The 13,265-nt window shown below is 32.9% G+C and overlaps 1 protein-coding gene and 1 pseudogene across 1 annotated transcript; one reads left to right on the forward strand and one right to left on the reverse strand.

Moving 5' to 3' along the window:
• The first annotated feature begins 902 nt into the window (after positions 1-902).
• Positions 903-2,041, forward strand: LOC112695360 (germin-like protein subfamily 1 member 7). Its single transcript, XM_025747674.3, has 2 exons — positions 903-1,274; positions 1,375-2,041. Exons 1-2 carry the CDS (start codon positions 1,157-1,159, stop codon positions 1,908-1,910), a joined length of 654 nt encoding a protein of 217 aa, XP_025603459.1. The 5' UTR covers positions 903-1,156; the 3' UTR covers positions 1,911-2,041.
• A 113-nt stretch (positions 2,042-2,154) lies between these two features.
• On the reverse strand, positions 2,155-10,494 carry LOC112695359 (probable UDP-N-acetylglucosamine--peptide N-acetylglucosaminyltransferase SEC; annotated as a pseudogene).
• Between the last annotated feature and the right edge of the window lie 2,771 nt (positions 10,495-13,265).

Raw genomic sequence — 13,265 nt, forward strand, 5'->3', positions numbered from 1 at the left:
TTAATTATAAAAAATTTGAATGCTGATAAAATTAACGGTGATGGTGTTGGAGTTGGTGATGGTCAAAAGAAAGGGGGTGAAGGAGATGGCGGTGGGTGGGGTCAAAGGGTGAAGGGTAGGAGACAAAGAAGGAGGGAAGGGCGGTTAAATGATTAGGGAATGAAGAAAAAAAAAAAGAAGAAAAGTATTTACGAAATTTAAGAAAAAATTAATAATTGATTATTTTTGTCTAACGAAATTTATCTTAAATTGGTATAATTTTAGTTTTAATTTTTTATGGTCAATTTTGTCAGTGTTCAAATATTTTATGATCAGAAATGACTATTTACTCATAAATAGACAGATAGATAGAATAAATTTAATTTAACACATTATCAGTGTAAAATAACGTCACATCAACAAAAATAATTATTTTTTTATATTAACCAGAATAATAATCTAAAATGTATCAAAAATAAACTCTCTATTATAATAGATAACTTTTTCAAGAAGGAATTAAACCTAGCGAGGTCACATAAATGAGGATAATATTTTACTGTGATATTAGTAGAAGAAGCAAGCAATCAGCTCACAATATCATTGGATCGCCATTTGTTCAATTTGGGGATATACATGTATGAATCTGAAGTGGTCTCTTTCTTTTCCTTATGACTATATCCTTTTCCCCCAACTGCGGCTCCAGGAAATTTTCATATTATTATAATATATAAATAGTATAAACTACAACATATTTGGTCAAGTAGATAAACTTGGAAGAGAGGCAACCAAGAAATATAATGTGATATACTTTCTAGTTCTAAAAGCATAGTAAATTAAATCTCAGCTAACAAGTTTCAATAACTGAGACCAAGTCATAAGACAAACAACTAGAAAACTAATTGATCACTTGTTCATTTCTTTTTGGAGCTAACGCGGTAAGTTTAATATATTCTTTGAACAAGCACACACATAGTTGGTATAGAATGGTTCAGCAATTATTAGATGCAACAACGTTAATTTGCAGGCCAACTCAATGACTCCTCCCTTTACAAGTCTCATCACAACTAAGCAATTAAATACATAGCATCATTTATAAGAGATTAGCGCTCACAAACACAGAGACAAAAGAAGAAGAAAGAAGAGGGCATCAATAGTAAGGTATACTACGAGGCACAAAATGAAAGCAATCTACTTCCTTGTTGGTTTGTTGGCTTTGGCATCCTCTTTTGCATCTGCCTATGATCCCAGTCCACTGCAAGATTTCTGTGTGGCTCTCAATGACACCCACAATGCTGGTATATATCATTACATACTCAAGTATCCAGCTCGTTTCAATATATATGGTTAAGCTTAAGCATCGTTATAATTAATTCTTCTTAATTTCTTATTTTGCAGTATTTGTGAATGGAAACGTTTGCAAAGACCCTAAAGTTGTAGTAGCTGAAGATTTCTTCAAGCATGTAGATCCTGGGAATGTTGACAACAAACTTGGCTCAAACGTAACTCCTGTCAGTGTTAACGAACTACCCGGACTTAACACACTCGGCATATCACTTGCTCGCCTAGATTTTGCCCCTAAGGGTTTAGTCCCTCCTCACACTCACCCTCGAGCCACAGAGATTTTAACAGTTCTTGAAGGCACTCTCTTTGTTGGATTTGTCACTTCCAATCAAAACAACACCAACCGTCTTTTTACTAAAGTGCTCAACAAGGGTGATGTGTTTGTGTTCCCAATTGGTCTCATTCATTTCCAATTCAACGTCGGTTATGGCAACGCTGTTGCTATTTCTGGACTTAGCAGTCAGAATCCAGGTGTTATCACAATTGCAAATGCTATTTTTGGATCCACTCCACCTATTTCTCCTGAAGTTTTGACTAAAGCTTTTCAAGTGGATAAAAAAGTAATTAACCACCTTGAAAAACAGTTCTGATACCATAATAAGTTAATAACTAATTTGATAAAGTGAAGCACCATCATTTCATTCTATTTGTACGATATATTGCTTTGGCTCAGACAATTCATATATGATAATAAATAACAAATTTGTTGTATTTGATTCAACTTTTGGTTCATTTGAGTTTTAGTGAAAAGTTATTAGCCCCCCCCCCCCCCTCCCTCTTTTTTCTTTCTTTTTTGTATATCTTGTTAATGTTCTAGTTAATTAATCAAGAGCATTGCGAAGCCAAAACACAATAAATTACTCATCCATGATTACTAGCAAAATAGATATATTCGTGATTGCTACGACCGAATTACACCCAGATTCATCAACATAGCAAGCACAAGATTGGTCTACTTTTTCTTGATTTTCTTATATACAGTCTCGTCTAACACCTATATCTATCTATCTATCTATCTATCATAAGGATATTCAAGATCATTTTCAGTGACCTTGAAATGTTGGGGACGTTGACCAGAGCAATGTAGATTCCACATTTTAAAATATCCTCTTTCAAGATTCCTCACCTACAAAATTCAGAACAATGCATCTTATAAACTATATACTATCTAAAACTATCTGTCACAAAAAAGAATTTGATACATTTATAATTTGAGGCAAAGGAGAGGGAGTATTAAACTCACCCAGCGAGCTGTGTCAAATAGAGGGCAAGTCATGCGAACAGACTTAAGCTTATTAGTGAGAGCTTGAAGCTTTGGGCGACTCAAGGCCAGTGATACTGCCCTCTCTTCATACTCTTTCATGCTACATGGTTGGTTTCACACACAACAGTTAGTTAGTTATATAAACAGAAAGGTAACAATAACTGTCCATATCAGTAATCAAGAAAATATCTCTCACCTGGGAACGATCATCTCCTCCCCAAGTCCAGTAGCAAGACAGAGTGATCCGGCAACTCGAGTAGCCATTTTCTCCAGAGGTAGAGTGATCATAGGCAAACCCGCCCATAATATATCTGTTCCTGTTGTGTGCGCATTGCATAAAGGCCTAAAACAATGCAATAAGAGTATTAAAACAAAGGAATCCGTAAGCAAATAACAGAAAACAATCTAGTACATCAAAGAGAGGACAAGAAGTAGACATGAAATTACGTGTCAAGAAATAAGTCTGCTAAAGCACTTCGCCTGATATGTTCATTCTTCATTGCAACATCTGTGAAAATAATTTGGTCTGGTTGTAACCCTTGTGCAGCAGCATCTGAAAGAAGGCCAATGCCCAGCGCTCATTTTGGAGCGATAATAAAAAACATAACAGACACCACTAATCACAATATATCATCAAGAGTAATATCATTACAGAAATCCACATACATGCCCTCAGTCTCCTTTCGCCAGCTGCTGGAAATCTTAGTAGCCAAAGTGCACTATTGGGTACACGTTTAAGAATTCTGCACCTACAAGAGACAAGAGTTAATAGCATGCAAATATGCATTTTGCAGAAATAGAAGGAATGGAAGTATGGTTTCTCATAAAACACAATGGTGTTTCTTGAACAATGCACCCAGAAAAGTCAAGTGGGATAAGGCTTAGTTGTTGACAAGGTATGAAAAGAAAATAACTATATAACTAAATATGTGAGAATACTTTTTTTTATTAGAAAAAAAAATATAATCTAAACCAGCCAATAAGCAGCATCCTGCTATTACCATGTACTAAATATCTCAGGATCCATCTTGTATAGTTGATTGAAGCATGCAAATACAAATTTATCTTCAGGCAGCCCATAGTCTGATCGTTTGTGCTGACATTTTGGATTCAATACATCCTGATTTTTCTTAACAAACAAATTTTGCAGCACAAAGAAAAGTCAACACCATGCATCTAATATAAACCAGCAATAAAGTTGTCAAGGCTTTTCCAATTAAGTTCATAAAAAGCAACCTGTTTATAATCATTTACAAAGTAGCAATGGGGAAGATGAACAAGTTTTTCAGAATATATATGAGCAGACCCAAGTGGTGAGACAAACTACAAGAAAAATTAGAAAGAGTTAGATGACTGATTAGCCCCTCAATAAAATAAAATAAAGAAAAAGAAGAAAAAAACAGCTCTCTCTTTTAGGTAGACCAAATTAAGAATCTCACCTCATCTGTCACCAAATAGTCTATATATGTTGCTCCTGTTGTTCCAGGGAATCCCATATATGAAACTTGAATCGGTGCAGGTTGCATAGCAAAAATCTCATTTCTGGCACCCTGCAGATAAAAAGAATAAAGTACTGATACATAAAATGGAAGCCCTCAGAAAAACCAAGCATCAAATACATAAAATTACTGCATAAAATAAATACAGACCACAAATGTGATTTATTACAGTTGATCATGAATTTTCATTTGCAAAATAGATGAGAGAAAAATTATTTCCAGAAAAGAACCTTTGTATATCCATTAAGGTTGACAAGGATATGTATATTATCCTGGTTAATCATTTTTGCTATATGATCAGATGACATGGCAGAAACATCCACAAAGTGCTCAGCTTCAAACTGAATGCGTTGCCTCCATTCACTACCGTCACTTGGACTCAGGGCATAACAGAGCACCTGCATATATAAAGAATGGTATTTTTAACATTTTCCCATCAGAACACTGCCAACTAGCACTTGCTCAAATGCTTCTTTTTTTTGCAAAAAGAGTAATTTCATCACTTTAGCCAAACTGCACATAGATTGTCAATCGTAAACAAAAAATAAGTGCTTTTGGAAATTAGGGATAAGTTGGAATGAGCCATCTTACATACCTCAACATTCTTCCTGTTGTGCATACCAAAAATAGATCCCATTAGATGTGACAAGGGGTGATTACCAAAGTCACTACTCACATACCTGCATCCATCAAGTTGCTCACAGTTAAAATATAACAAAACAAATATTCATCAAAACTGTTTGGGAGAGAAATATATGAACATTAGTCAAGAGATTGGGACATACCCAACCCGTAATCTCTCATACCCCCCTCACATTTGATTGGGACAGGGGCAGGATGGCTAAATGGAGGCAGAGCAAATCGAGATGCAATTAAGGAGCAATGGGAAGCATATTTACGACTGCAAACATGGACAGTGAAGTACATTATAAACTGAGAGAGAGAGAGAGAGAGAGAGAGAGAGAGAGAGAGAGAGAGAGAGAGGGGGGGGGGATGCACAATAGAACAGTTCCCTTTCTATTTTGGATGTGATTTGCATAAAAATCATACCTGATTTCCAGAGCTAGCATTGGGTCAAGTGGATATGCTATTGCATGGAAGGGCTGAACACTAGGAAGAACTGATATCTGAAAAGCAAAAATAATAACAATAAAGCATGCTCAAGCCAACAAAACATGGTGCACCATATGATATGTTAATGTGAATGGATAGGTCCTGACATTAATTTGCTTCATGAGGATCCCTTCAACTTCACTGAACATTTTATCACGATCCTCCCAACTGCAGACACACTGCAACATGACAAAAGATTGCACCAATTTATGACAAATGAAATGATGAATCACAACTCTCCAAAATGTGATACTAATCACACTTGGTTCATCAAATTAGTCATGTTGAAAATTAAGATAGGGCCACAGGTAAGCTTTTGTAGCACATCATCTAATTTGTGAATTCAATCACTCATGGAAGTATGCTAAAAGCAAACATAACAAGCATGATTTGATCAAACCCATCTATCTGAAAGCTACCAGTTCAATGGAAGTAAGCATTGTGCATTCACACATAAAAGCACTAACAATCAACTCATGTTAAAGAAAATATTATCGTCTCTATCGCAAGATGCTCCACTAAGGGCTTACTGGAAAAGAGTGAAAAGTATTACAACTGAAATATACCTGAAGTGTATGCAAGAGATTACAGGTTGCTTCTGGAAAGTCTGGACGAAGAATTAATGCTTGTTCGTAGCTCTTTACGGCAGCCTCTACATGCCCACTGCAACAATTGTAAAAAGATTGATTTCGAGCTATGACCACTCCCAAGCTCAAATTATTTTCAGAAAATCAATTCCTCATTGGACCTCTGACAGGTCCTGTGAGGAAAATGAAAGGTTTCAAGACAATGAAACTTTAAAAATTTAAGACATTGCTGATATGCAAAAGAGTTGTTATAATATGGGCCTCAACAACATGAAGCGAAACTTGAAGTTAGCATACCTGTCCTTATAAGCTGAAGCCAAATTAGCATGGGCTTCAGCCATAGAGGGTTTGACAGCAATTGCCCGTATATAATCTTGGATAGCGTCACTTACTCTACCAACCTCCTTAAATGTATTGCCTCTATTTACAAAGGCATCAGCTGCCAGGGGGTCATTGCAGAGAACCTTATTATAGCATGATATGGCATCTGCATAATTCCCCTGAAATAATTTGTCCAAACAAGTATAAAATAGATCAGTAGAGGTACACCTTTATAAAGAATATATACAAATTTAGCATTAGCATCTCATTCTAACAGTGCCCCCGGTTTGTCACCCACGAACGTAGACCAACTGTGAACTAGTTAATGAAACATATACAACATCTATGAGGGCATCTGGATCAACTGAGGTGGAATTTCATTCCAGCTTTTAGTACCTGCTGCTTATAGATTATAGCAAGGTTGTTGTAAGGAGCAGACAATCCAGTAGTCACACATAGTGCAGCCTTGTAATATGAAGCAGCAGCAGACACCATATTCCTAAACAAGAGCAATTTTGACCAGAAAAAAAATCATTCGACTATGTACCATCATCAGTTAATACCATTATCCAAAAATACAAGGACCACATACAATTCCATGTATACATTTCCAAGATTGGTCAGTGCTTGGGGGTGGTTATCTTGCAAGGCAAGGCATTGCTTCAAGACACAATAAAGTATATTCAGTGACATGCAAATATAATAGTGGAAAAATGAATAAAAGCTAAATGCAATGGATGAAGGAAGGAGAATACATTGTAGCACTGGATTGCTTCTTCCACTCTGCCAACATCTTTTAGTGCATTGCCCTACATGTTGGATAAGAGAAAAAAACCAACGAAATATGTAAACATTTCATAGGCTATTTTCAAGCAAGATGATAACAAAACAAGAAACCTACCAAATTATTGTAAGCCTCTGAAAATCTGGGGTCACATGCGATAGCTTGCTTATAATGTAAAATTGTATTTTCCAGTTGTCCTTGCTCATAGTATATACTTGCCAAGTTACCTATTTCCCGCATGTGATACAGGGTAATGATTAGCAGTACAGCACAAGTTGAGATTTACCACATTGTGAAATGTAAACAAGCATCATATTCTTTGAAAAACTCTTCATTTGCCTCAATAAACCCATTTGGAAATCCAAAGCACCCTAAAAGGTTAAATCCTTTATATGGACAGTGTTCTTAACAGAGGTAATGCCAAGGCTATCTCCCCTAATATGTGTTATGTCATTTTGTGTTGTAAAGGTTCAGAACCAACTCCACAATCTTGTGGCATTGTGTAATGTGTAATTTATGCACTGTTTAGTGTAATTAGCTGAAGCATAACTCTCGCGTCTTTAACAGTAGAAAATAATCAATGATATAAATTTAGTGGTTATACAACAAAGTCCTAACTTGTTTTTTTATTATTAACTTCATGATATATAGATCATAGCTTTCAATACTGGGGACACCATAATGAGATATTTTGAAGAGGGAAAACAAAATAGGTTATGAATTAATGTCTTATAAATAAATAAAATTAGCCTGAAACAGATATGAAACAACAGAACTCACCATAAGCTATGGCACAGTTAGGCCGTGTCTGAAGAGTATTTTGGTAACATGCAGTAGCTTGTTGAGCCATTCCTAAAGCCTGATAAAGAAAAAATGTCATGCTACCCCAAATATAATAATCATTAATCAAGGTACTAGTTCATCTAACTAACCAAGCTAAACTTGTTTAATGGCTTACTTTGTACACATGTCCCATGTTCAGGTATGCATCAGGAAAGGAAGGTTTGAGTTTCACTGCTTCCTGAAATAATTAAGAATGTAAATAAACAAAAGCATGAAATATCAGATCACTAAGGTATGCAATGTAAGACTTTACTTTGTAATACTGAAGGGCTCTGTTGAAATCACCAGACTCCATGAAAAGACCAGCAAGATTTGACCACGCAATAGCAAAAGTAGGTTGAATGCGCAATGCCTCAAAGTAACAACTGTATGCCTGCACAAAATGTTACAACAACCATCATCTGAGACCTGGCTTGAAGACAACAACTTGACATCTGTTTCAAACTGTGAATTTGATCACAGTTCCATGGATGAATTATTTAAATCAGTAAAACCAATAATTAACAAGACACTTAGGGTACAAAATACTAAGTGGTGAAGAAACTACGCCAGGGCAGCATACAGCCATTCTTTTAATGGCTATATAAAATGCGACTTGAGGATGGTCAGAAAGATACATAAGGATGCCACACTCATTTAGCTCAAGCTGGAAACACAAATTACTATTGAAAGAAAACAATGGAAAGGTATTTGTTCTAGCAGCAAGATGTTGTACACCAAAGCCTAGTTAAGTAATATCATGGAAGAAATGTTTTCTAAGAACAACTGATTTTATAAGCAGAAAAACTAATCCAATAGGATGTAGTACTGCTCACACTGGGGAATATAATAGAGCATAATCTCAAATGGAGAAAGCTGATTGCTCAAGAAAAACTATATTGATTAGAACAGAAGGATACGGCACAGCAAAATTGAAGTCTAGAAATGTTGCAACATTTTTATAGAGTTCAAGGATCTGAATTATTTGGTGGATAGAAATGTCAAAGCACAATGGTGTATCAAACATTTAGGACTTACTTCTTGCACCAACCCTCGAGCTTTCATTAGGTTTCCCAGGTTGCTATGAGCATCTACCTGTATCACCACCAAAACAAATGAATCCCCCATGAAAAGGAACATAATGGCAAATAAAATATTATAATGTGTGCCCAATTGTTCAATAAAGATTAACAAGAAACAGTAATCACTATATGCTGAAGAATACCATCAGAGGATTTATAGCTAGTGCTTGTCGACAGCACCGTACTGCTTCAGCGACTCTCCCTTTATGCATGTATGCACTAGCTAGGTTTGACCACGCATCAGCAAAATTTGGATTTATCTAGAACAACAAAACCAAAACAAAGGTAAATTATCTCACCCAAGATTATATAACAACATACAATAAAGGACATAATAAAGAATAAATAACATAACAAGATTCCAGCCAAAAAAATAAATAAATAATTAAATAAAGAAACAAAGAGATTAAGCACCACAGCAGATAAGTTTCATGCAACATATATTATATCAAAGATACACCTGAAACTCTGTAAATAAGAACAGCAAACAAGTTAAGTGACTTTATCAGCCCAAATAAGGCAAAATATGTGTCCATGGCTTTATGTGAAATTTCTTGCTGAAACATCCAAAATAAAGTACTATAAAGGAAATAACAAACGAACCAACAAATCACTGGAATGTATAATAAGTTCACAACATGATTCACACAAAAAGAATTGCTATAAAGGAACAATAATATAGGTCCAGAATTGCTCGCTGACATCAATGGCAATCAGGTAGTATTGAATGGCAATGTCAACGTTTCCTTTTTCCTGCACATAAAAAGGAAAAACCATTAACTCTAGAAAACCATCATATGTAATTCACCTACTATAAAAAACAAATACACCACAAGTTTTTTTATTCTTTTAAAGTCAGCAAAGGAGAGCAGCGGTAACTTACCTTCCACGCATTTGCCATGTTCCCATAACACTCAGCAAAACGGGAATCAATCCCAAGCGCCTCCTCATTTTTTGCAATACACATATCAAAATCACGCAACTGCAGGAAAGACGGTATCACAAACTCAGAATTTAATACAGAAGGAGTGAAGGACCAAGAATTCGGTGCCTAAGGTCTACAAAAAAATCATCAATCCTCCCAGAAACAGAAACAGAACAGAAAACAAACCTGGTAATAAATTGCACCCATAAGAAGTAAATTGTCAACATGAAGCGGATTTCTCTCATAAACAGCTTTACTATGTTCTAGCGCTTGCTTATGGTTCCCAGATTTATACATTTGGTGTGCAAGTGACAAATAGAGTTCTTCATCAGCTACATAAAGTTAAAAACCACTGAGCTAAAAATAAAAGTAACAACTGCAGTTTCTAACAGCAGTAGTATAATCCAAAATCGAAACTAGTAATCTATAACATCAAACTAAGCTTTCTTTTTTTTCCTGATTAATATCAGCTTGATTTCCTAAGAAGACGAACCTTCGGTAGAAGAAGCATGGCCGTGTAAGGGTAGAAGGCTTAGCGAGGAAGGCTCGATGCAATCACTGGAGAAAAAAGGTCGAGAGGAGCCGGCGGAACCAGTGAGCTGCGGCGGATGGAGGTGGTTGTGATGGCGGCCATCGCCGTGGACGGAGATCACGGCCATGGTTAAGCACAAGTGTTTCTTCTACTCGTTTCACTTCGTTCTTCGTTTTCTGCAGATTCTGTGAGAAATCTCGGGATTTCGATAAATATGGAAGGGGTTTCTATTTTACAATCTTAGGTTGGGTGAGATCATAGCCGTTAATTTTGGCGATGAAAAGATTCTTCAGCTATTTAGGTGACAGGATTCGTTTTGGTACTGACACGTAAGCTTTTTTAAATGCTTCTTTCCTTTTTTAATGATACTCCGCCATATCTCTTTTGCCGCGTTATCTGATTTGTTTTGCTTTTCTTACCAACCGGCGCTATTATTATGCTACATCCCACTATAGACTATGAGTCTATGACTCAATCTTAACATTTTTCTACATAATGGATCATGTTAGTTGTATTTCTATTTTTTTAGTAAAGTGATAAATAAATTTCTGTAAATTTATATTTTGGATTGATTAATTTTTAGAAAAAAATTATTAATAAAATTTTTCACGATATATAAAATAGAATTCAAACCTTTAATCTTTATTTTTATTTTTATTTTTATCTTTATTTTTATCTTTATCTTTATAGTAATATAAATATAAATAGGGAGCTCATATACTGACATGGCGTTCATACGTTAAGTTTAAGAATTTTTTTGTGACTATTAAGTTTAAAAATTTATTTGCTTATATATCATCACTAAAAATTTTTATATTTATATTTATAAATTATAAATTATTATTTACTTAGTTTGTTATTTTTAAATAAATTATTTATTTGGGTTATTTTACTTATTTTTTAAATTTAAATTATTTTATTTAGTTTGTTTTTTTATTTTAAATTGTTGTACTTGAGTTGTTATTTTTTAAATTTTAAATTATTTTACTTAAGTTGTTATTTTTTAAATTTTAATATTATTTTTTAAAATTTTATTGATTCTTTTTAGCATTATTTTTTAAACTTTTGTTGATTCTTTTTAAAAATTGCAGCTACATACGTTCTGTTATATATACTTACGTTGATTTAGAATTTTAAAAATTGTTAATATATTTATTTATTTTATCTGCAAATTTAATTCAAATTTAAATTTAAAAAATTTTAGCTATGAGTCAACTATAAAAATATAAGTCATGAGATATGTATAGCACTACAATCCAAAGTACATTAATCTTTTTCTTTGCATCATTTAAGAATTTGTTAAAAGTAGGAATATCTTACCAAATAAGATATTTCCTTCTTACCAAATAAGGTATTTCTTTATTGGACTCAATGAGTGTAACTTCAAGACTGCATCATGAGCATGTAGTTAATTTAAACCAACGTAACGATGTGTATAGACTTTTAGAATCGTCAAGTATCCCACGATATGAATTTAATTTTGTGAGTTTTGACACTCTCAATGCTCTTTGGTACGATTGCACCTATTTAGTTGGTAAATTTATTATTTTAGAAAAAGCATCATTTATTTATAAATTTATTCATTTTTCTTAACAAGTCAAAGATTGTAATTATAGAAAGAATAATATACACAATAATAAAAATAGTGATTAAAATAATGTAATGACACATTAAAGGCTCAATTCTCACTTGACTGTGTGTTTTAGCTCTAATATATGTTTCACAGTCCTTATTCAAGCAAATAAAAAGTTTTAACTTAAATCAATAGGATGTCCATAATTAAAATAAATATTTCATCAAACACTTAATATGCAAAAAAAAATATGATAAATTACAAAAATTAATAAAAACTACAGCTAACCAATACAAAAAATTAATACCAACAATTTAAACAAGTATATATAAAACTTAAAACATCAACTTTTTTAATGGAAATTCAAAATTCACAAGTTCCAAAATAGCAAAACAAAACAAGATAACTGCCACTAAATTATAAGAGAATTAGGATGTAAGAACACAAAATCAAGTATCAAAATTTACAATTAAACAAGAGTAAAATTCAAAACTAGTAGCAAAATTGAATTGAATCTAGCAAAACTTAGAGAGAAGTTGGAGTTTCAAAACCATTTTTCTTATCGTTTTTATAAATTATTATATTATTATTCATATATCTTATCTTTAAAATTCTATCTTTAATTTTTTAGTTTTTATTTTAATTTAAATATTCTAATTTTATCTTTTTTTTAATATTAAGATTATAAATTGGTGAATAATCTATCAACAATTACTCAATCCTACAATTAGAACCATTTATCAATTTGATTGATTATCAATTTTTTCATTATTTTTGTTCATTGTTTATCCATCTACTTAATATCCAATTTTTCTTCATTGTTTATCTATCTCTTTAATATCCAATATTTGTTCATCATTAATTGATCATCACAGTTGGCGATAGAAATCCAATCAATTTTTTCACTGTAGTGTTTAGAAAACAATCCATTGTTTTGATTACAAAATCGAGATTAGTGAATATAATCTCTAATTTTGCAATTCTTTGTTTCGATTTTTTATTCATGAAATTGATTGTGTAACGAAAAAATATTTTTTATATCTTTTAGTAATAGATTTTTTTCTAAAATAAAATAAAAAATTATTATTTTTTAAAACCCAATTTTTTAACTTTAATTTTTCAAATACGAATTTTTTTATGCAAAGGCGAACTTCACTTCAAATTCTAAAACAAATGGCTAACTCAAATTATTAAGCTTCACAATATTTATTAAGATTAATGGAAGATCTCATTTGTTATTGTTTTAGTTTTTGATTATTAATAAACATGATCGATAAATGATAAAATAATAATTTATAAAATAAAAAATTGATTTTATAATTAAATAATATATAAAAGATTAATTTATAATTAAAATTAAATAAAGACTACTTAGCAGTTATTAAAAAACTTAAAAAATATATTTTATTACGAGACCATTTAATGATCCAAACGTTCTGAAAC

Source organism: Arachis hypogaea, chromosome 6 (assembly GCF_003086295.3).
Source record: "Arachis hypogaea cultivar Tifrunner chromosome 6, arahy.Tifrunner.gnm2.J5K5, whole genome shotgun sequence".
Classification (NCBI taxonomy): domain Eukaryota; kingdom Viridiplantae; phylum Streptophyta; class Magnoliopsida; order Fabales; family Fabaceae; genus Arachis; species Arachis hypogaea.